Source organism: Strigops habroptila, chromosome 7 (genome assembly GCF_004027225.2).
Source record: "Strigops habroptila isolate Jane chromosome 7, bStrHab1.2.pri, whole genome shotgun sequence".
Taxonomy (NCBI): domain Eukaryota; kingdom Metazoa; phylum Chordata; class Aves; order Psittaciformes; family Psittacidae; genus Strigops; species Strigops habroptila.
In genome coordinates this window covers 19,564,120-19,589,271 of record NC_044283.2, presented here as the reverse complement: position 1 = coordinate 19,589,271, position 25,152 = coordinate 19,564,120, and the positions used below count along the sequence as shown (strand labels likewise).

Here is a 25,152-nt window from a genome sequence, read left to right as displayed (position 1 = left end):
TAAGTGAGAGTTCATGAGGAGCTTTCCTATTAAACTATCTACTCAAAGAACTTTTGATGGAGATGAGGCACTCAGAGTGAACCCTTTTTGGCAGGGAGAAAGCTTCTCTAATCCAAGACAGAATTTCTGATTTAAGATGAGATGGGAGCAGGTTTTAGTTCTTCCTGTTCTTGGTTCGGAAAAAGGATTTAAACCTCAGTTTGCACCATTCCAGGTGAAATGAACCTACTAAACGGTTACATGGAAAACAGCCTCTCCGGGCAGGGGTTTTATCAATGCCTATAAACTATTCTTAATTGGAAAACCAGGGAAAACAGATTAGAAATCCCTAGAGAAACTGTTACTGTAGTTCAGTGGGATGCAAAACAGCTATTCATGTCCCAGCTTTGCATTCAAAGCAAGTATCTTGACCAGATTTTTTTTTTACCCTTTTCCAGTTTTTAAAAAACTTGCTCTATGTGGCTCTGAAATATATCAAATTGGTTAAGATTAGGTAAATTCAAGAGATGATTTCAACTTGGACGGCACACATGCTCAAGTTTTCCTAGGAGATACCTTGTATATGATTTTGTACCTGAGCTCTTGGCTGTTTACCAATGACAATAAATGACTTGCTTGAGAATGACAGATTGTAACTCAGTTCTGCTAGAGTCCAGCAGCTGATTGCATTGCTGTTATCATTCATCTCTTATTTGATTTTTCCCATTTTACATTGTTAGGTTTTAGAATAAAATGATTCATAAGTCCTGGCCATCAAGGAGACACCTTAACTGGTACTCGACCGAGGCGTTTCGTGTGTCATCACTCCTCCTTCTGAGCCAGCATCACTGTTGGCCAGTGGAACAAACCCCTAACAAACAGCATCTCCTCTTGGCCTATATGACAAGTAATACTCTGACTTGCATAATGGCTGCATTCATTACATGATTCACAACCCCCATCAGCCCTGAAATTTGCAGCAGCTTGGCTTAAAAGCTGGCATTCACCTTTGCTGTTAGCTTTCTCCTTCCATCTTATGTAATAATTTGGCAGTACTTACGTTTTACTTAAGGTCTAAACTCACTTTTTTTTTCACCCTCATCTGGGCCCTGGACAAATGTCCTTTGCATCAGGGTATTACTGCATCAGGACTGTGAATTTCCTGCATCAGAAAATGAGAAGTGTTCAATTTTCATTGAAGATGCCATAGTGCTTTTGCAGAGAACATTTCACAAGCTGACTAGCATTTAAACATCATTTTTAAAAGAAAGTAACATTTCCATATATGCCGAATTAACTGAAAAACAAGATAAACATCAATACTGTTAGTGTTCACTCTAATATGACGAGCTGCAAATAATTCACTTGTCAAAATGGAATGAGAGTACAAATAAGAGAAAAAGAAGTTAGACTGCAATATAATGTGAAACTGGTTAATAATTTTTTCTAAGATCCCAACAGATGAATAGCAAAACTCTGCACGTATTTCATAACTATTCCTCAAGGTAGCTGGAGAAACAAGCTGCAAACAGAGATTCACATGTAATTTTTAAAAGCTATGACTGCATGACATATTTAAACTTCCTCCTTGCTGTAAAGATAATCCCATGCAGGTAGTAAGCCTAGTTTATTGTTTCACCATCCGCATGTCCAGAGAGAAGAGACAGATTTTTTTGTTTTCTAATTTAACACATTTATATTGGTAGCTGATACCTATTTTCTCCAAGTTTACCTGTAAGATGACAGTAAAAAGATGTGCAAAAGCAGAATTTAATCAAAATTTATAATTTAAATCTGAATTTTGAAGTAGTCCAGGATATAAAGACACTCGGATAGTAAATTTTTAGGATGAAACACACTTGGCTCATGATAGCTCAAGAGCCAAAGTATCTGAAGGTAGAATACAAAAAACAGTAAAAATCACGTAACAGTTTTTCTTTGATAAAATAGCATAAAACTAGCTTGGATAATGAACCAGTAGGTAGAAAGTGTAGATGTATTTGAAAGCTTAAACATTTACTGATTGCATTTATACCGCCAAAACAAGAAAAAGAATTTTCCTTATCCACATTACTTGTAAATTTAATAAACAATAAACTTTTTTTTTCAGACCATTGTTTCATTTCTATGTCTATTGAATCGACAAGGTAAAACCCTTTACCAGAAATTGAGTTAGAAGCCCAAAACTTTCTGAATGTACGGAACTGGGAAAATGACATAAACGTCAGTCTCACAACTGAGGTCATCACATCAAGCAGAGTCCAAAACCCAGATGGCTCCTCAAACCCTGGCACGATGTAAAAAGCAGTATGGAGCAGCAAAAGGACTGTAAAAACAGACACACATGCCCATACGAAGGTTAATCCACGTCAGGCCCTTCAGAAATAATTTAATTTGCTTGGAACTCTATTCTGAAATTTGCACTACCTAATCAGTGATCTGCACAGCACTGCCACAAGGCGTCTTCATTTGGAAAAAAAAAAAAATAAACTGAACTGCTTTTTCCAGAACTTTGTGTTCATTGCCTACTTTGTCAATAAAAGATTTAAGGTTTTTGTGGTTTTTAGCGGTTTCACAAGATATTCTGCTTTGTATTGCTGCAGGCTGCAAGACTGTGCCACCTTAGCAACTATACTTGATCACACCACTTAAAATGATTGTCACACAAATCAAGCTCCACCACCCATAAAACCTGATCAGGCTGAAGAAACAATGGGACTGCTTTCTTCCCTCAAAAGAAGAAAAAAGATCTGTGGCAGAAATTGCATTGTCTTCAAAGGTAAATCTGCAGTTGTCTTGTCTATATGTCAAGGTCCCTGTTTTCTCAATCTTGCAGACAAAGAACTCCACAGAAGTTAAACAGCATGAGAAATTTAAAATTCTTGCTTTCAAAGGCAAAGCACAGAAACACCTTTCATCAGGACCAAGATATGAGTACATTTAAAGAGTCAGATATACCATTTCTTAACCTTGTGATTTCTTTCATGTTAAAATCTAATAATGTTGCTGAATCTCTCACATTTTTTGTGAATTCCCAATTATGTTTTTTAGGGCAGTAAATTACCATGAATCCTCTATTTGCCCTCTGCCAACTTCCACAAAGTAAAATTGTTGACAGTGAGAGAACTGAAATGGAATTTGAAGCACACCTAATTGAGAAGAAAAAAAAAACCCAAACCAAAACAGAAAAAAAGTACAAGAATAGGAAAACGACATAATTTAAGACATCACAGTAATAGATTACTGGGGATGAAAAGAAACAACGGAAGCTAACAAGATACAAACTGACCATTTGCATCTGTGGTTTTTGTGTGTGTGCATGTTTATCTATACGGTGCTGCATGAGACCTGCTTATGGAGGTAAAGAAATATTTGGAGTTCACACTGAACCAACTCTGCAATCACATGTATGTACAGAAGTATCACGCAAAGTTGCCCACATGGAAACCAGAAACCCAAGTTTGAAGTCACTGCTGTCATGTTTGCCATGTGTAATGAAGACAGCAGTATGGATGCCAGGATCACCCCCCATTTCACAGCACAGATACCTTGGCTGGATTAGTGCTAAACAGATTATGTATGATTTATCAGAATTATCAAAATCAAGCAGAAACACTAAAACAAACTGTCTCACTCAAAAAATAAAAAGCCACTGGGCTCAAACAAGAATTAAACTCACTCGGGGTTTTAAAGAACTACTTAAATGTTTGTGACCAGTTGGCTATTAAAACAGACAATTTCAAGGCAGAAAACACAGTATGTATGTAGCTCGGTGCTTCTATCTTTTATACAACTGTACTCTTGAAGCAGAACTATGAAGGTCTTAAAAAGATGCTGATGATATGGTCTGTAAGGCTGTGCTTTCTGTAACAAAATCCTTCCTTCTGTAAAGGATGGCCAATGGAGAACAATTTATTATAAATATCTGAAAGTATGGGTATAGCAATGAACAAATGAATGCAGCTGCTATTATTTATTTGTATGTCAAAGGCCTCAAAGTCAAGTCACTCAGGAGAAGCTGAAGTAGAAAGTAAGAAATGGAGGCAGGGCACAGAATTAGCTCGAATGGTACAAGGTCCCATCTTGCCCGAGAAACACATCTGTGGGAATTTGCAGAGGTGGAAAACAACAAATTTCCCAGTGAACAAATCAGCAAGTAGAACAAAGGTATTTTAGTTAAAAGCAGAAATAATTTTAAGGTTTTAATGAATATAGATGAGAGGGCAACAGGACAGCAAATATAATGAAAAGGCAAATAATAAGCAAAGAATTTCTACATTCAGATGAAGACTCACGGGCACTTTTGTATGGTTCCAAATTACATGTGTCATCTTCAGATGAAGATCAGCAGATCACTAAGGCCAGGTCTGTAGAAACTTCTATTCAATGTACCTACAAGCAGTTTAAAAAACAACCAACATTTCTTTCTCCCCCATCCCACAGCACAACAGTAGAAACAGCAGACATGACAGCACGTAGTCTCACAAGTTAATAGTTCACCTTACTTAGCACCAACTCCTTTCTCCTAAATTATGCAGCAAAATTTACACATTCAGAGAAAAACTAGAAACTAATTAAGGATCTGGAAAAGTTCCCTTACATGAAAAGTAAGCGAACGAGACAAGAATACAAAGGCAATAGCGCATGGAAAAAGGCGACAGGAAACTTTTAACCATCCTTTTCCATACTTGAAGGAGACGCAGAATCTGAAAGCTGTCAAATTCAGGCAGCTTTATCAGATCTTTTTCAGACAGCAGTCAGCTTGCAAGTTTGCTCAAGACTTCCTCAACTTATTTCTGTTTAGCATACATAATTAATGTTGATATTCAATACAAAAGCACTGATAAATACTCGAGAAAATAAATAATATGGAGTGTAATTCTCGATGCTTTTGGCCTCACACTAAGCATGTGCTATTGCATATCAGAACTAAATATCCTTTATGGACACACTGAGCACATACAGGTGGTTTCTATCCTTCTCAGAAGCACGCAACTCCAATCTACACAGGGCACTGAGAAAGGTAAACTACCTGTCCCAGTTCTTTAATTCTGAATGCTTCTGAAATAGCATATATTGCATGTAATCCTCCAAATGAATCCTCTCCTCTAGCCAAATAATCTCACACTATTCTCCTTAAAATCCAGAGTAGAGGATTGAAACAGTATTTATTATTGAGACTGTTTATATAGCTAATTGCCAAGGCTTACATTATGAGATTTCTATCGGTAGTTCTTCATCTAAGACCAGCACCATCCCATGCCGTTTCTTCTGTACCAACAGTAAAGTTTAGCAAATGACCGTTCCATTTGCCAAAACCTCAGATCCAGTTCCTATTCTGTTCCAGAAGAATCAATTCATCATTCCAGAAACAGACTGCAAGAGCCCTTAAAAAATAATTTTGAGGTGTAATCTGCATATACTGTCCCTGTTTCAAACAGCAGAACCTCTACGAGTGTTGAGCTTCTGGCTATTTTATGTGTCTCAGTAACAATGGCATTCACCTCTGCAGATGTCTCAATAAAAACCTGTTATATGCTTCTTTTAGTCAAATGATCTATTTTTTCCAATGAGATCTCTCCTGCTCTCGCCACACTTTCTTAGCAACCACTTCTGGCCCCTTCATAGTCTTATGGATAAACTAGCGGTTCTTGAATTAGCCTAACACAAAACTAGTACTGGTAGGTTTCTGCCATTCCAGATTCTCTCCCTGCTGTGTCCACTTCTCATCTCATAAACTTTTGTCAAGTGACTGTGTCACTTGTGCTTGCAAATTAAGACAGTGCATAATTTCTAGCTCCTTATGGCCCTACTAGAGTATTCTGTCAAAGAAAGAAAGAAACTTGCTTGCTAAATTTCTACTTCTAATTATTAACCAACTGAAAGAAACATCAGACAGCCTGCAGCTAAGGAAAGGATGAAAACAAATCAGGCATACTAATTACAATAATAAAGTTGCTAAAGTTAAACAATTAAACAGTTAATTTTTTTCTTATTTAATAAATAATATAAAAAAGTGAACCAGTTGTTGGTTTGGGTTTGGTTTTTGGTTGTTTTGGGCGTTTTTTTGTTACATTATTGGAAATAAACAGTTTCTTATCTAACTCCAGCAATAATACAAGCAGTAACAAAACCGATTTAGATTTTTGGGTGCACATTCCATATCCCGCTTAAGTGGAGTCCAGTGTACATAGCCTCACAACTAATGATGACTTTTCCACTCCTGGCTTGGTCTTCTTTTGTGGTGTTCTGGCTCCACAGATGACCTCACTGTTTGTTCACACAAATAAAATAAGAAAATAAAAACCATACTCCTTGGTTAACACTGAGAAAATCCACAAAAACGTGGCAAGCTTCAACACCTGATCAAATTGTAACTACTTTTAAATCATTGTACAGATGTTCAATTATGTTTGTCACATCAACAGTAACATGACATTTTCTCTTTAGGAAAAACAAAAAAAGGAAACCCAATAGCATATGCACATACACACACAGAGAGTACACTTGACAAAAACACTTTTATGTGGTTTACATTTCACTTTTATTTAATCCTCAAAACTGCCCATATTGCAGGGTTTTTCTTGATGAAATATGGAACTGAGCAATTAATTCTACAAAATTATGGTAAAAACTTGCTCATTTTTCTACCTTATTGCTAAGAAACTTTACAGGTGCACAGTTTGTAAAAATAACCCTTTTAAGACTGAATGTACACACATGCTACAGGATTTAAAAAGAAGTCATTAGCATAGCACCTCCAAATGGGGCAAATGCAGTGCGGAACACAGCATGTTTACAAAGTTAGAACTGCTCATTTAATTTACAGCGTCTAAAGGGAAGAAATCGTTCAGTCCTAAAAGGGTTAAGTAGAAACCCTAATATACTTCTTTTTCTAACAAAGCTGCCACTCAATCCCACAGTACAGTGCTTGAAAACAAAGTCAAAAGTCTGGCACAGGAAAGTATACACATTTGTTCAGTACTCATAAACACAGCTGCTTTTGAAAGAAAGTAAATAATATGGTTAATAATTGAAGAGCATCTTAGTTTCAAGATGGACACCTCAATGGAGTCATTCAATCAACAAGTGGGTGGCTTACTTCCAATAGATAATTTGTTTCACTTGGCATTAAAATTTTGTATATGGGGAAAACCTCTGATTTACGTCTTGAGTTCATGTCTTTTCAGGTAACCATTCTGATCTTATAAGTCTGTGCAATGAAAAGAAGTACAGAATACCATTATTAACACAATTGTGGGATGCCCTCAGGGCAAATAATTAGGAAAAACATCAGCAGCAGATTATTAAAGACTATGCTAGTGTTGAATTCTGAAATGCAGTTCCAAACAAAAGAAAGTAAGAAAAAGGCATTGCTAAATTTGAGCACTTAATATGCTTTTTATGCTTTTTCTTCCTACAGTTGGAACTATAACAACATTCTGAACACAGACTCAATTTCTATGTATATAGAATTAACAGCAGACTTAACACAGCTAGACTTGAACAGTTATAATAGTTTCATACTGAAACATTCTAAACGTAGTTTTATCAAAATCTTGAGATATTGTTAATAGTATGAAAATTGATTAACAGCTCACAAGGCCAATAAATGTAACAATATCACCCCACAGGAAAAAGTTCAGGAAGATAATATATCTGAACAACTGGACATCTTAACAACAGTAAGGACCTGGAAGACTATTTCTGTACTACTGAATAACTACTGGCAACAACAGAGCCACAAGCCCAAGGGTAAAATGGGCTTTAAAATAATCTTGTAAGCAGAATTTTAATAGTCTCTTTTTTTCACCCACTTGGCTGTAGTGTGTAGAACAGCAGAAATTAGGCTAAGTCATTAGGTTCTTTACAAGTCAAGGAATATTACATCTATTGGGCAAAATTACTGTAAGTACAGAAACTGAATATAAAAAGTATTGCATTTATATGTAAAAATTTTAAAATAATGAGTATAAAAGCACGTGTCAAGTTCTGAAAAGCTATTTTAAATAGTCTTTGAAGGTTAAAAGGCTTGTTATGGTTTGCCTACTGTGTGTATATTGTGGTTTCTTCTTGAATACCCTCTGAATCTGATATATATTTATCGCTTATTTTAATTCTCAGTCTAATTGGTGATGAAAATCTGTGGCACTTGAATTAAGCCATATTGTAAGATAATTATGTGCTTCTAACAAAAACACTGTGAAATGATTCCTGCCACAACACAATTAAAACAAAGTTTTATAGCACATACAAAGGTAAACAGATTTGCAAGTAAATGCCAGTAAACAGTTTAAAACAGAGATAAGGCCACAATGAATTCTGCCCTTGGTCACTGAAACGGAGATGAGGTGAGGCAGTATTCACTAGTGCTAAGAACCAGCATTGCGACTATGTCATGGGAAGAAATTTTATCAAGCAGAATAGCAAATATGAAGGCCTGTGGTAGAATATAAGCACATTTTCAAAGGACAGTGGCACCAATTTTACTATTAGCTAAATATGCTTTATAATCAATTTCTTCCTTTAACCACACTGCTTCACACATACAATGGAGCACTAAAGCAAACAAGTAGAACGGAGCATCAGAGTACACAAACATGGTGCAGAGACAATGCTTTAAAATGGTGGTGGGTGTTGAAACTGGAATAAGTGGTCAGAAATAAAAAACCTATGAAAATAGTCGACACATAAGCTTGTAAGCAATGCACTGTAGGAAGCCACAGGTTCACACTTACACAGCAGTTGTGACTCTTGCTTCAGGGTATGGAAAAGGCTGAACACAGCACAAAATTTGTATTTTGGCTTTTAAAAAGGAAGATCACACTATCAGAACTTGTCCTATGAGTCTATGCCTAGTTGTGTGACTACAAATGAACTACCGGGGTATACTTCCAAATACAAATGAGGCAGGCAGGTCTACAAGAAGGGACAAAAACATGGCAAAGTCAAAATGAAAAACAAATGCAACAACCAACAAAGTCAAAGTGCAAATGAGCCTTGAATTTATGATGGAGAGAAGACTTGAATGCTGCATAAGCTGTTGGCAGGGAAAGAGAAACCCACAGGAAATAAGGATGGGAGGAGTTAGCATCTTCATAGTGCTTTTATGATTTTCTATTTGCCCATTTCTAAGTAATAAAATTTACTTCTCTAGTTATTATGGTATGATCACTTCACTATGAAAGCACGTTCTCAATACAAGTGTTACATCAAAGTCTGGCCTAATTTACTGAACAGTATGAAGAAAAACATGCTTGTTGTGATTCTCAAATGATGAAGGGCATCACCTACCAATCCCATTTGTAGCACATACTTCTCATGGTACTTTAGTTACATGCCAACAAGACAGAAGACATGCTGCCAAATGAAGTTATTGGGGACATTCCACTTTTGAAATAAAACATTTAACTTACACTTAATACAAATTATGTACAAGATTAGAAAAACCTGAACAGATCCTGAAACGTTTTCAGATGTAATATGACTGAGCAAGGAAGAGGGGGAGTAACCCAGTAACAACCCTTCAAAAACACCAACGTATGCCTGTGACATGAACAATCATTAATATGACTGCTTGAGATGCCACTTTTAAAAAAAACTCATGTAATGTTAGAACCTCATGAATTATCACTATAAATACATATTTAAAAAAGGAAAACAGAAATAACTATTAACAATGACTGAAAACAGAGCACTAAAGTTAACATACATTGCATGTATTGCAGGCAAGGCAGAGGCATTTTTTAAAGCTTTTGCACAGACTTCATATAATCTTAAAAAAAATATGCTGGCCTTTACAAGGTTCTACTTGCTGAAATAAAAACAATTTCAGTCCATAAAAAGTCACAAGACTTCAGTTTAAAAAAAGGAACAGTTCCAGCCACAGACCAAAAATATATATATTTTTTTAAAACTGGAAGAGTATGGTAATTAGATTATACAAGCATGGTCAGGCTTGGAACCTGAATATACTTCAGAGCAAAAGCTCAGAGGAAAAAAAAATATAAACTATTTGGTAACAAAAGTGTACTATATGTTGTGATACAAAAAAGGTATGGTGAAAATGTACCTTTTATACTAAAGCTTATACAAGTTCCTTGGTCCATAAAAACTATGTTGTGTTCATGTTTTCTAGTTTGCTTAACATGTATCCCAGCCACATTTTTTGTTTCTTGCCCATTAAAAAAAAACAGCTGAAAAATAGATTTTCAATAAAGTTCTTATGTTTCGGATGTTGGTGGTGATGGTTGGTTTTTTTTTTTTATTGTGGCTTCTATATTTAAGATCAGCACTTGCGGGTAACAAGGTTCAAATAATATCACCTAAAATGGAAAGGTGTTTTCCCATGAAACCACAAAAATTGTTCAGTTCTCTTGAATGTAGCACTCAAAAGTCAGTTAAAGTCCAGACAAACAACAGTAGTTAGGAAACTACAGTTGCTGTAGATGATGTGACATTGGTTGGATTTGTGCTGACATTTGTGTAACTTCCCTCGCTGTTTGTATTTGTTTCACTGGAAGCCATGAGGCTTGAGTTGGCTCTGAGGATTGCTCCAGCAGCACTGCAGTGTGGTCGCGGCCCTGGTTCTGGTGTGTATGTAAAGGTAAGGCTGGTGGAGTAAATTATGCCATCGTTACGGACCAAAGTTACTGGAACCTGGACTGGCTGACGGACCCACCTCCAACCCTCTCGAAATGCAGAAATGTCTGGAACAACACACAGCATGCTCTCTGCGCACCTGAAAAACAGGAGAGTCAACTGAGCACAATAAAACTTAAGCTTAGAGAATAGAACAGATCAGAATAGTTCAGTTGGATGGGTCTTACAACAGATCTTCTAGTACAACTGCCTGACAACTTCAGGGCTGACCAGAAGTTACAGCATATTATTAAGAGTGTTTTTCAAATGCCTCAAACACTGACAGGCTTGGGGAATCAACCACCTCTCTAGGAAGCCTGTTCCAGCGTTTGACTGCCTTCTCAGTAGAGAAGTGTTTCCTAAAGTCCAGTCTAAACCTCCACTGACACAGCTTTGAACCACTCTCATGCATCCTGGCACATGATACCAGGGAGAAAAGCTCAGCATCTCCCTCTTCACCCTCCCCTCCTCTGTAGAGGGGAAGGCTGTAGAGAGCAAGAAGGTTACCGCTCAGCCTCCTTTTCACCAAACTAGACAAGCCCAGAGTCCTTACCTGCTCCACACAGGACATTCCTTCCAGCCTACATCCTACCAGCTTTGTTGCCCTCCTCTGGGCACATTTAAGTATCTCCATATCCTTCTTAAACTGTGGGGCCAAGAACTGCACACAGTGCTCAAGGTGAAGCCGCACCACTGCTAAATACAGTGGAATAATCACCTTTTCTGACCAGCTGGATGCAGTTTGCCCTCTTGGCTGCCAGGGCACACTGCTGACTCATACTGAGCCTGCTGTCAACCAGCACTCCCAGATCCCTCTCTGCAGGGCACAAAGTATACACTTCAGTGTGTACACGTGAATATACATTCTTCAAAGCATCCAGTAAAATGTAATCACCATAAAAGTAGTAGGAAATATTGTACCTGTACATGGTTTCTGCTTCCACATCCCCAAACCAGACACGTAAATTTGGAGTGAAGTTCTGTCCTGTAAGTTCCAACATTGCTACATCCCCACCACCATTCAACTGAAAGGAAGTGAATAGAAAAAAGAAGAAAATCCACTGTAAAAAAGTATTAATAAAAATATACACCCCCCCTCTGAGGAAAAAAACCCAAAACAAACAAGAAAAAATTCTTCACATGCATATAAGAGCTGTAAACAGTGCTGTTTCTATCAGCTGGATAAAACTGAAAGAAATACCTGCACAACTGAACTGTAAAGAAGTAACACATCTAAAAGATACTGCCAATTAATTTGATATTCTGAAGGTACTTCCAAGTGGAAGTTTTGATAGTGGCTACTCAGAACAGGAGTCAATAAGGCTTTGAAAACAAAGAACAAAGAATCTTTCGGAGAACGTGTTAGGAGAGCTCCAAGTTTTTCCACAGCAGAATGCTGATTTTCTTAATAAGGCTTCTGTCTGGCTCTCTTTGATCTATGGTTGGCTGGTTCAAGAGACAAAATCAATTTCTAAATAATCAAACAGAAGTAGAAGTCCTAAGGATATTACTACCATAATACTTAAAGAAATAAAATTCTTAATGTATAGAACAATATTATTCCTAAGATGGATAGGCTCATGTATTCTGAAACACAGGTAAGAAAAATTGTTGCAACATAAAGTAAATTTCCTATTTATAAAGCAAGTAAGAATGCTTTCCTACAGTATTCCACAATGGTACCATGAAGGTTAAATCTGCATGACAAAAATAATCTCACATAAGAGAGTTTATTAAAACAAAATAAAATCAACTTACTTGAAGACTTTCTACAACAGGCACAGGTGTCACAGGAGCATGGACCGGTCCCATCCCCTCATAAAATGTGTATTCTGCTTTATCTGTGCTAATGATTGTCCAAGAAGCTCCATCATTAATCATTTCTTTATTTGGTTCTTTTGGGCATGGAGTGGCCTTAGAAAGAAAGAAAAGTTTTCAATCTGACCTGTAGACTCATTTGCCAAGTCACAGAGCTAAAAAACAACTCAGCCAGTAACAATGTCTATTTCAAAAACATGTTTCCTTATATATTCCTGTAACCAAATGACCTAAAGAAACAGTCACATACATTTCAGCAAAAGCAGTAGAAAACTAAAGCTTGGGAAAACACTGTAACTCTCACCTATGATACTGTCATCTTTCCAACCTTTTGTTTATTATTGGGTTTTATTTCAGTCCAGCTTTCAAAGTTTTAACATTATTCAACAGCCAATAACCAACAAACTACACCAACTAGAAGAAGCTATTTAAAATAGATCTTGTTTTAATAATGCAAAGTGACTAAAACACCTGCAGATTGAAGTATAATACTTTTCATTAGCTATGATTTATATAAGGCCAAGATTTTGTTTTTCTTTTTAGAGAGTTCTTCACCATCCACAAAATGATAGAAAACACAAGCTTACAGAATCATACTCATATTTCAGTGTTTGTGCAGACATGGGAGAGAAGCTGAACTGACAACCTTGCAAATTAGTCAAACTTTCACTGTCTCCCTGTAAATAGTACTAAAATTAATATACATGCATACATAGAAAATACACCGACAACTATTTTTTATAGCAACAAACACATCTCTAATTCCATCATCTAGCAACCAGTAAGAAAATTGTGTATAGGTTAAACACAGGTACAGAAAAAAAATGGGACTCAAAAATTCTAATTTTAATACCTAAATTCTGTTTTCTTCCGTTAAGCTTTAATGATATCTACATATGTAACCATAACCTTCACTCTTCAAAATGTCAGATAAACTTCAACTAGTATGAATTTACCAGTTTAGACAAAAAGTTGTTAAGATCAAAGCTGCATTCTCATGTGCACTCTTCATTTTGCTATGATCATGTAAAAAAGCACTGAAAACAGCTTGCAAGGGAAATGGGTAACAAAGATAGGAACCACAGATCGTTCCAAGCTCAAGCTCAACCCCGTTTTAAATAACTCACTTGAAATTGGATTATTCTCTCCTGGGAAAGGCACAAATACATTCTCTCAGTGTCTTTAAGGTAAAATGCGCATTTATGGAGCTGCGATACTGGATCATCTGCATCCAATAACGCTGTTTGTTTATCTACTTTTCGAATTATCTGTGAAAGAAAATTGTACATATACATTTAGGACAATTTCTGTACTTCATTACATTGGAGGTTACATATGTACTGTTAGTAAAAGGTATTCTTTTAATTTCCATGCCTCCTGTTTAAATACCACATTAGATTCATAATTCTCAATGCTTTTGAAATAAAAACACAACATTGAAGTGACACTCAGTACTACATCTTCAGTGTGCTGCATGCATATATATTTTATCTTTTTTTGCTGTAAGAGTAGGGAAAAAACTTGATGCTTCAGCAAAATCTACTTTTGTTCCATTTCATGGTACAAACAAGCAGTAGGTCAAGTATTAATAGACTTCTACAGAATCTTCCATCATTGATAGCATCCACAACATTCTGTGGCAGACTGGCTGCAGAATGAGAACAGTTGAAAATAAATATTTACTTTGTAGGTATTGAGATGTCCTTAAGTACAGTTTTGCAAACACAACAATCATAGTGTACCTTAACAACAGGTGGTCATTAAATATTACAGACAACTGCAAAAAACAATTGTTCCTCACATCTGGCAGTTCAATGAAAAAGTATCTGCTGACTTAACTCAGAGCTGTTATACTGATTTATTTTCAAAAATTAAAAAAGTTATTCCCTTACAGACAGTGGAAATCTGTAGCTTGGAATTTTAACTCAACTTCTAGAAAAAAGTTTAATACTTCATTTTATGCAACATCAGCAGAAGCAGCAGCCAAAGTGCTTGAAGTTTTCTAAGCCGACAATCAGAAAGCCAACCATGTCCTCTGGAATTTCTAATGATAATAAATGGCATTATTAGCAATGTAAGTTTCAAGGTTAACTTGTTTCTTCAAAGTTCTTTGCATTGACCTATAAAATGTCTGCAAATTACCTTTTAATCATGTCACCTTCAATCAATCTTATAAAGCAGCATGACAAATGTTCCCAATAGCAAACCTAAGAGGAACCTTTAGCCTAATTTTAATCTATTTCTACCTAAATACAAGGTTTCTGAAATCATAAATGATGGCATCTCCTTTCAGCAGTACGAAAATATTAACATGAAGCCCACAGATAAAGCGAGATCCTCTTACTGAATGTCATGTGCACTGAACCAGATCAGTAGTAAACAGGCCTGGATTTTTCTGTCAAATAATGGGAGTAAAAAAAAAAACTATTCAAGTGATCATTTTATCCCACTTACTCTGAGCAGTTTTACTCTTCTTTTTTAGTTAAGTTTGATATTAGGAGAGAATTTCTCATTACAGTCCTAGTAAAATAAGTCTGGAAAGGGGAAGAAAAGCCTGCCTTCAGGGAAGGTTGGTTTTACATTGGCACATTCTAAAAATTGTTTCTAGTTAAAAGTGGAATTGGCAGAGCCTTGTATGAAGTTCATAATGGGCTGCAAACCACAATTTCACAGAGGACTGCATATGAAGCATTGTTTATTATCAGTCACATAAAATTCCACTTAGGCTGACATTAAAAGTGCATAAAACAGGAGGAAAAAAATAAGCTGTAATTATACAAGGGCTGAAATTGTCTCTTTCTGAAAAAAGTAATTCCAAAGGCATTTTCAATGTTCCATATTTAAAACAGACAGTATTAATAAATGTCCAAAATGCTTTTGCAAGCTGATATTGATATCATTATATATGCCGAGAAGTACACAGAAGTGGTTTTAGGTTCAAGTTGGAAGAGCATTTTTAAAGCTGTCCTGAACTCAACAAATGGAATGCTCCTACTGGCTGCAGAGACTTTACTCAGCTATTTGATATCGGTATCTAAAGTATTTTGCTACACTGGGGCCTACATTACTGTTTTTAAAATAGACGTTTTCTTAAGGACAGCTTGCAGATTAACCTAGTTTGGCAGGTCTGAATTCTGAAGAATTTTCTACACTTATGCTACAAGCTGTTCTCTGCTTACAGAATTAATCTGCAGATGCAAAAATACGCTTTTACTAAACTGAATGCCATTTGCCATATAAAAAATATATATTACTAAAAGGAAACATAAAGCCAAATATTGTAAACAAGCAAATGCAACTATGCAATTACACTACATAGCCATCTACATATTAATTACAGCACTGAAGAAATTAAACTGTACCAGTCTTGGGAGTGCCATGCCAGTAACTGAGCATACAAGTTTGACAGTCTGACCATAATGTATGTAGCCATCTCTCACTGTGAACTCTTCTCCTTCTGATTCATCATCATCCACTGCATGAAACAGGAATTTGCACATTATTTGTTTTATTCACTGTTTACCCCAATAGGAAGAACGTTTAACATCCCACTATTCCATCAAATATACACTCAGTAACAAAACAAATCCACATATGGGCAATTAATATGGAGGAAAAAATGCAGGACTTTCTTTTTTGTGGGGATGGAGGGAGGGAGGTGAAAATATACATTGCTTCATTTTTACTTACAGAGGTGAATGTAAAATGCTCCCCACTGCTGTGAACTGGCATGGAAATTACCACCTTCTACGTGCAAATATCTGGTGCTAACTGTTTGGGATCGAAGTCTATTAAATAGTGCCACTTTTGTCCCTGACGCAATACATACTGCAAGGAACACATACAGACTTGAGATTATAAAATTACTTCATTATTACACAGAAAAGTAACAAAAAGTCACAAATACAGTAAAATAAACTGATGAAATTAAGAAACACTTCTCAACCATTGGTAAATTTAGAAAATATTTATATTTGTGACAGATCAAAAATAATCACAAAATTACAAGTGGGTAACATACATAGTGGCTGTTCTCCAAAGGCATGCTAGTTCACAGAATTTTTCCACTTAGCCAAATGGGACAGTGCTTGCCAGCTGAAAACTCCTTCTGTTCCTAGTTCTCAAATAACTGATTATTTGAGCTTAAGCATTAACTCGCCCTTGTGAAGTACTTCCAACAACTTTCAGTGATCATTCAGAGTATATATGAAGTATAAAGAAATTATTCATACAAATCACAACCAATTGAAAGGAAGACAGACATAACTATGTAAAATTGTAACCATGCAACTTGACATTTTCGTATCTGAACTTACTTAGCATTCAAGAGAGAGAGAATGCTAAGTCTGCTCCCCTGAAAAAATCTGCAACTAGCATTTTGCCATTAAAACGGGTGTGTTTATTCTACTTGGTTCATATTTACTATCAAAGAATGCCTGGTTCATATTCACTGTCCATCAAAACTATCTGTCTGAACACAAAGTCAACAGTGCATACTCTGAGCCCACGGGCGTGAACTGCACAGCAACAGATTGCCTTTAGTCATGTGGGAAGCTAGCACCCTGAGATCCACATTCCATAGGTGAACGGGTTCCAGCCCAACACATATGGAAGAGCCTTTTAAAGCACTAGTGAAGAGAGAGAGAAAAAAAAAGGGTATCTCCTGAGGTGCTCCAGTGGAATGGAGGCAAAAAATGTGAGGGAAAACCAAAAATGCTCCCAATTATACATGAGCACCAGAGATATCTTTATTGGAAAAAACACAGTAAGCAAATAAATCTGGGTAAAATATCACCAGATTATTTCTTGACCAATAACATAAAAGGAACCACGCAAAACATATTAAAAATAAAAAAAACATGCAAATGGCATGAGGTAGTAAGAAGGTGGCTGTGATGTGACCAAGTGCAGTTTGGCTAACGTGATGCTATTCATTTATCAGAATCTGAAAGCTATCTCTTTGAAACTGATCAGACCATCCTAAGCACCACATCATGGCAGCTTAAGAGATCTAACAGCTTAGAAAGCCGAGGTAGAGCATTCTTTATGCATTTGTCTACAAGGATTCACTCCTCAGAATAGTTTTTCTGGTGAACCTTTTATATTTACTAAATAATTAACTGTGACTGCATAAAACTCAGTGTAGACTGTACTGGAATACTTTAAAATACACTGATGTGTTCAGTTCTGAAATACATTAGAAAAACAGAAATTGAAAATTCCATTGTATTTACTTTGCAGTCAGACCTCAGAACACGTAAGAAAAAAATCAGGAGGAGGCAAAATGAATTGCTACATAAAGAACTGTAAAATACTTACAGTCTGCATTTTTCAGTGACTGTTTCTTTTTAGAAGGCTTGGAGATGACTTTGATCCGTTTACTGAGGAACACACCGATGTCGTCACTATTGCCATAGAACATTTTTACCGATAACATGAAGTGCTTTCTCTTGTCTGAGTCTGATATGTATAATGTTTTGGCAGTGCAATAATTCTGTAGGTGAAAACATACTGTTGTTTCTTCAAGTCAACCCAGTTTAAGAAACTACATATATTTAATTATGAACAAAATAGGAAAACTGATGCAATAGTTTCTAAACCAGATCAGAAACTGCTTTTTCAATCTCTTCCATATGGATATCTTTTATGACTACTGTTTAGCTTTGTGAAGTTTAGCACCCAACTTCAGTGCTGTTCTAAAGACCCTTACCAGGACTAGTTTAGAGACTATAGCTGTGTCAAATCCATCTCTGAGTGATCAAGAGCAGTTCTAAAAATTACATTTCAGTAGAGCTATACAGGCAGTGCACTAGGCATGCACGAGAGGCTGCCTGTGCAGAAAAAGTGTTCAGCCATATTTTTCTTGAAAGGATGGGAGATGATTGGGTTTTGAAATTGGAGGAAGTTACTTTTGGCTAAGTGTTACATGCTAGTTGACAACAGGAGCTTCAAAAAAAAAAAAAATCTCAAAAAGAACTTTTATTATTTTCCCTATTCAGCAACATATGAAGCATTTCTAAGTAGACTGGGTTGGAAATACTAGGTAGCTATAAAATACTGCTTAATAAAACAACCAGCTAAAATGAGCACTCACGTGCTTCCAGTTTTATTCCAACTGTTTAAGTCATCACAAATAACATACATTTTTTTTTATAGTAATTCATATCACTGTAAAAAAAAAACCCAACCCTACTAAATTTAAGATGCTATTTTACTGCATTTTTATGCAAAGGGACTTAAAAACCACTTCTGGCAGCAGATGCTGTTCAAATACTTCTTTGTTAAGATTATCCATTCACGTAAGCCAGAGAGAATGACACAGTTTGGGCCAGAAATTTTACTTCAGTTAACCACTGATGCCTACCAAATAATCTAAGTTTACTGACTCTGAATCAACAACCTAAATATTAAAGGTTAGCACCCTGGTGTGATCCCATGAACCAAATCCACCTAATTAATTGTCCTACACATTTTTGACAGATTTTTTTAAACCTCTCATGTAATAGCTGCTACAGTGTAACAAAAGTTATCAAAAATAAGCAAAATTATTCCTTGAAATATGCACCATGTAGCTATAATATCTTTTGCAGTAATCTGAGTGGTTTACTATGATTCTTCTACCTTTCCTTCCAAGTTCAGCTGTTGCATTTCTTGGTCACTGTTTCCTATTCCAATGAAGGCGCAAGGTTGTGACTCTTGCTCAGTGCAACCATCCCTTTCCATTTGCTCTTTTTTTTTCTTCCATCCACTGCCCATAAGATACACACATGGAGGAGGACAAAAGAACCTGAAAATGAAAAACACATTATAAGATTACACACAGCTTTCAAGAAAATTCTTGAGACAGAAACTATTGTGTACCCAAAGCTTTCTCAGCCCAGTCACCCTTTGCATTCAAGTTTATACATGCATGCCCTTCATTTGCCTGAAGATTTTCTAACATACAAATCAAAAAAAGAGAAAAAGCAAAGAAAATCAGCATGAGATGCAGTCACTATTTTTCCAGTTCAAAATATGATATGTAACAGTCTGCATCTCTATAAAACAAAAACAATTTCTACCCTTAGAAAGAAAAGATTCTCAAAGAAAGTAAAAAGGCCTTGGAAGTGATGACTGTGTTTTGCTTTTATAGGTGCTTAACATGACGCACACAGAACAATCCCACAAACTAATTTAATGGACGACTGCTGACTATAATTCCTAAACACTTGGTGTTTCATCATTAGCAAGGAGGGAGTCTATTTCATCAAAGCATAAATCTCTTTTCTTTCAGTTTTTAAATGGAATACATTACATCTTCATAGAATCACAGAATAGTTTGGGTTGGAAGAGACCTTCAAAGGTCACCTAGTCCAACCCCCCTGCAATGAGCAGGGACATCGTCAACTAGATCAGGTTGCTCAGAACGACATCCAGGCTGGCCTTGAATGTCTCCAGGGATGGGCCATCCACCTTCTCTCTGGGCAACCTGTGCCAGGGTTTCACCACTCTCACTGTAAAAAATTTCTTTCTCACATCCAGCCTGAATCTCCCCTCTTTCAGTTTAAAATCATTAGTCCTCATCTTATCATGATTGGAGGCACCTCCCTGGGATAGCAACAGCCCACTCTGGAGCCTTGCACCAAAGCACAGGTGACAAGGCTTTTTCAATTACTCTACAGCACAAACTGAAATCAATCTAAATGCTACTTACAGAACATAGAATCATAGAATCGTAAGGGTTGGAAAGGACCTTAAGATCATCTAGTTCCAACCCCCCTGCCATGGGCAGGGACATCTTGCCCTAAACCACGTGGTCCAAGGCTCTGTCCAACCTGGCCTTGAACACCGCCAGGGATGGAGCATCCACAACCTCCCTGGGCAACCCATTCCAGTGCTTCACCACCCTCACTGTAAAGAACATGTTCAAAATAAACGCAGCATTATAATACAGCGTATTGGTCTTTAAGTTTCTGCAAATTATTAAAATGCAAATCCTAATCCCTTCCTACTACAATTTTTTGATCTCAGAACCAGGAATGCATTTCCTACTTTTCAACTGCATTTATTTCAAACAGCACAGATGACACGACCTAATTTTCCCCAGATGCTTCTCTAAAGGAAAAATGATCTTAAGAGCACTTATTTTGGTGAGGGAGATAGTGCAACAACAATGGTCAAGATAAAAAAATTCATATTAAAGTAGCATGTTACTTTCTATATGACCAATCTAATTTATATGCCCTCTGTCACCTGACATCTAGATGTAAGTACCACAATTGCCATCTGCTTGCTGAAACTTTCAGCATGTTTTAGGAGAACAGAAAACTGAAACACAGCAAGAAATAACTGCTTTAGCATCAGACTGAGGAAATGTCTACTGCGGACTGTGATCACATTAAAAAAAAAATACATAGATATACACAGATATATATATGCAGATGGGAAGGAAGCAAGAGGGTAAGAAGGAGTCACATTTTTAGACCCCCCCCCCCATTAGACTGGTAAGGGGTCAGGCAAGGGCAATGATCATGCCCAAGCACTGCTCAGGAGGCCTACTCTACTTTGCCATCCTAGATAGGGGAAACATGATGGTGGTCCTCTATGAACAATACTTTTCAAATAGGGGTTATGAACTAACTCCCAACTTTTTGGGGAGGAAACTTCAAGTAAAAGATCTTTTGGAAACAAACTCATATTGCCAGAAAAAGCACACCATACAGTTAGTCAGCTTGTGAACTCCGATGACAATGCAAGACCCTTTCAGTGTCAACAGATGTATCTCAACAATAAGGCATTTCAAATAAGAAATTATATACAGACTAAAAATTAGTATCAACCTTTATTAACAGAGCAATACTTTGCAACCAGACTCCTTGTCTTCCAAATAGGTGTAACACCATATAGCCAACACTACACATTTACCTTTCTTCCTCATGTACTCTTTTGTATTTTTCTTAATGTTAGAACACAAGGAAAAGAAACCCCAAACCCTCAAACTTTTTCATGTCTTTTTTCATTACAGCTTTATTATAAACCAAATCCTTTGAACAACTATGGCCACTAGATGGCAATGAAGATCCAGGAGAAACGAGTTTTAACCCACTGAGAGAAAATAAGCCACAACAATTAAAGCGCTCTTTTAAAACTAGAACACAGAGGAAAAACCTTGGAAAACTATGGCTTACTGCACAAAGAAAGAAACTTTTAAGCTGAGGCAATTTTATGTTTGGTTTAAACTACGAAACAAGAAAGAAAGAGTCTGGACATCCACAATTGGAATGGACATCACAAATGGGTTTCCTTTTGTGCAGCCTCCTAAGCTTCAGATATAGACAAGTACAGTCCCGGGGCTTTTTACTTTGTATTTACAAACCCAGGAACTCATGTACAGAAGAGATTAATTATAATTTTTCTACCCAATATAGTGTGAGTAAACCATGAGTATTTCTGATTTTCAGAGATGATTAAAGAAAGTGTCTTTGATATGTATAAAATAACTGCTGGAAACAGGTTCTCTCATTAATAAAATATTTTTGATGTAAATAGGAATGTAAATGTTTATGTGAGAAGCTGGCTTTCAGATAACTACAATGAGAGAAAAAGAAAATCACCTCCCTAAAATAACTAATTTAGGTAGTTTCCAGTATTACTGATGGGAAATAAAGTAGGACAATGTTTGGTGGAACAAATGAAAATACTCTTCCTTCAGCCTTTGATTTAGAGGGCTTACCTCTCTCTCCTTTAACCACAAAACTAAAATAAGACTGAGTAGGAGGTAAAAATTCTTCTGAAGTATTAATTTGACCTATAGTAAAAAGAAAATCATGTTGGAGGGAAAGGCAGCTGTGTCTGGTTCTTCTGAGCTTGCTCAGAATATTCAGTACAAGAAATAATGCCGGAAAATCATGTAGGATGCAATTTCCTCATTGGGTTTATAACACATTCTCTTAATACCTCTTTTCTATGCCATGAGCAGAGTGGCACTTCCTTGCTGAACATGCAGTAAAACAACATAGGACTTTATTGTTGAGTGTTCACACTGTTCAGATTCTAAAAAGTCTCAGTGAAAGGTAAATATGGAAATAGTGTAAGCAGCACAAGCCAAACACCCACACTCATCAGGACTAAACATCAACTAAGTATCAAAGCTGAATGCTTTTGAAAGATAACAGCCATCCAACAGGAAACATTAGGCAAAAAGTCTTAAATTCAACTGAAGTCCACCCCAAGCTTCTTACCTCCTGGCTTCTTTGTCAAACTAAACAACACTAACTTTGGAAAGATCAAGGCTAGTAACAGTAGTTCACTTAGAGAAAGCGGACATCCTTACATTACTGTTATTTACAGACAAGTACCAAGAACACTCTCAAATTAATCCAGAAAGCGTCCATTCACATGGCAACAACCTGGAACTGTGTTTCTGTGAGGCCTATTTAAACCAGATCACACTACATGAGACTGTGCCACCCACAGTGAGTTTTCAACAGAGTATTTCACCATACTAAGCCTCACCAGAACACTGAAAGGTAGTTATTGTGCTAACCTTTTAATTATGCCATGCGACATTTACTAATGATAAATATTTTCCATGACCTCACAACAAACAAGGTTTAAAGACTGGAATAAAAGGAGGAAGCTTGTTTAGGGTTTTTTTTTAGGTTCTATGTTGAAAGACATGTCAAATTTAAGAAATAATTCCCTTTGTAATGTGACTTCTCAGTTACAAAGACCAAAATTTAACCAGATTATATCCATGCCATAATCAAGTCCCACGGAAAACATGAAATTTCTCCATAAAACCAGGTATGAAATGGGTTTCAGTTGATAAAGCAGATGTATGCAAAACAACTCCCTTCAGAAATGGTGTTTAATGCAAAAATGGTGAAAACTTGATTGACCAGCTGCACAAAGCAGCCTTAAACCTTCCCTAATTTTGCTCAGTCCAGCAATACGAAGAGCCAAACGGCATGTTCTGCTATGAATAAACCAGAAGCAAATAAAAAAATAAGAAGAACTAATTCAGCAGTCAGTTTCACTAAGTAACTTAGGGCACAAACGGATGCAAGGATTTGATAACTGGCATTTTTCTTTATGCTGATAACAACAGGACATCATTACTAATGCTACCAGTCTGGGAACTAGCAGAACAGCACCAGAGACAGTTTAAATGGTGAGTTAAAGCATAAGAAAAACTAAAATATTTAAACAGGAAAATGAAATCTTAGTATGTATTCCCAATTTTAATTTCACACCCATACCAGAATAGCAATCAGCTGACCATGGCAAACATCCAATCATTCTCATACCTAGTCATCTTTTGTTGAGTTCTAAAATTCTCTAGACTCATTTGACATGCTTCCATTTTTAAAGAGGTGAATCTGAGATACCTTTTATCAACATATGCAGCTGTGCTGAACTGCACCTCCTAAAACCTAAAGTGGTAAAAGAATGCCTAATGTCAGTTAGAAATTGTTTCAAGCAGTGGGAAACCACTAACTAGTTTACTGAGCATTACTAGTACTTCAGTAATGTACATGCCAAAGTGCTTTTAACAGCATCAGGTGAAGTATACACATATATTGAGGGCAACAGGAATTTATGGCAGTTCTATGAATTACACATAGGAGCTTTCAGAAACTTTTAGCAAATAACAATTTGAAACTTTGCTCTGTATTCTTCAGAACACTTATTTAAGTTTTCCAAACTGTAACGGAACTTTGAACAATCAAAATTACATACTTTATCTTTTTATTTTCTCCTTTCTTTCAATGCAACTTGTTCTCCAAAATAATGATACACAGGACAGCTTTGCAAAATGTTCCTGCCCTCATGAACTGCTGTGGCCCCTGGAGAACAAACTGACTGAAGTTACAGACACACTGTTTAGAAAAATCACTGTCTTATCTGCAGGCACATGCCTCATTTTTTGGGAGTAGTATGCTTTACTCATCTGCAGTAATGAGTCAACTATTCAACTCTTGAATGACAACACAATCTGACAAGATTACAGAGACCTCTATACTGCCATGACAAATCTTCTTGGCTGCAAAGGGTTAAAGTTATCATTTACTACTTAGTAGGGCCTTGCACTGCAATGCTTTTGCATTTAAGTTTGGCAGTGAGCAAGAAGGCTGTACAGTTATACAGCAGATATGCAGCATACTTGTCTGCTTCCATGCCTTTCCTCCTTCCTCTTTTGCTGACTTTCCATTTGATTCTCATCAAGAATTTCAGACAGACCTAAAAAGCACTTTGAATTAACAGTTCCATGGAGCTGCAGAACCTGGACCCTGCCCAAAAGAAAGGGCTAACAGAAAGGACCACACATATTGAAAAGACAAGCAGTCAGGCACAGAATACTGAAGAACAGTTGAAAATATAGTCTGCATCTCTGATTCATGGACATCAGGAAGTGTGATTTAGATTGGCAGCAATGAATGGAGAACTTTGCAAGCTTAATTCTAACATTCCTGTTTTGTAACACTTTCATGTTTAAGTATGTTAAAATCTCAAATCTCAGAAAACTGTGAAAAATATAATGATGTAACAGGACACAAGAGTGGCAAAAGTAAGGTTAAAACTTCAAAACCGCTAATGTACTGAATATGTGGTCTTTTGTGATGAACAAATATTAATAATAAAAAGTATCTGAAAACTAACCAAATACTGCACTACTTATTTTAGTGAAGTCAAAGGTAGAAAAATACAACTTATACTTAAAAATCTATTTTA

General features: G+C 36.5%; 1 protein-coding gene across 4 annotated transcripts in view; it reads right to left on the bottom strand.

Annotated features, from left to right (window-relative positions):
- Window positions 1-7,099: 7,099 nt before the first annotated feature.
- The window catches only part of RBPJ (recombination signal binding protein for immunoglobulin kappa J region), a 55,493-nt gene continuing 37,440 nt past the window's right edge, over window positions 7,100-25,152 (bottom strand). For 2 of the 4 annotated variants that reach the window (XM_030493278.1, XM_030493277.1), the window contains 8 exons: window positions 19,060-19,225; window positions 17,758-17,932; window positions 16,129-16,266; window positions 15,801-15,913; window positions 13,566-13,706; window positions 12,379-12,534; window positions 11,542-11,645; window positions 8,962-10,720 (listed from right to left, as the gene is read on the bottom strand). In XM_030493278.1, coding sequence (XP_030349138.1) covers window positions 10,405-10,720; window positions 11,542-11,645; window positions 12,379-12,534; window positions 13,566-13,706; window positions 15,801-15,913; window positions 16,129-16,266; window positions 17,758-17,932; window positions 19,060-19,225 — 1,309 coding nt within the window. In that variant the 3' untranslated portion in view covers window positions 8,962-10,404. Of the gene's footprint in view, window positions 10,721-11,541; window positions 11,646-12,378; window positions 12,535-13,565; window positions 13,707-15,800; window positions 15,914-16,128; window positions 16,267-17,757; window positions 17,933-19,059; window positions 19,226-25,152 lie in introns of all 4 variants that reach the window. The other 2 variants (XM_030493276.1, XM_030493279.1) reach the window with 2 other exon arrangements.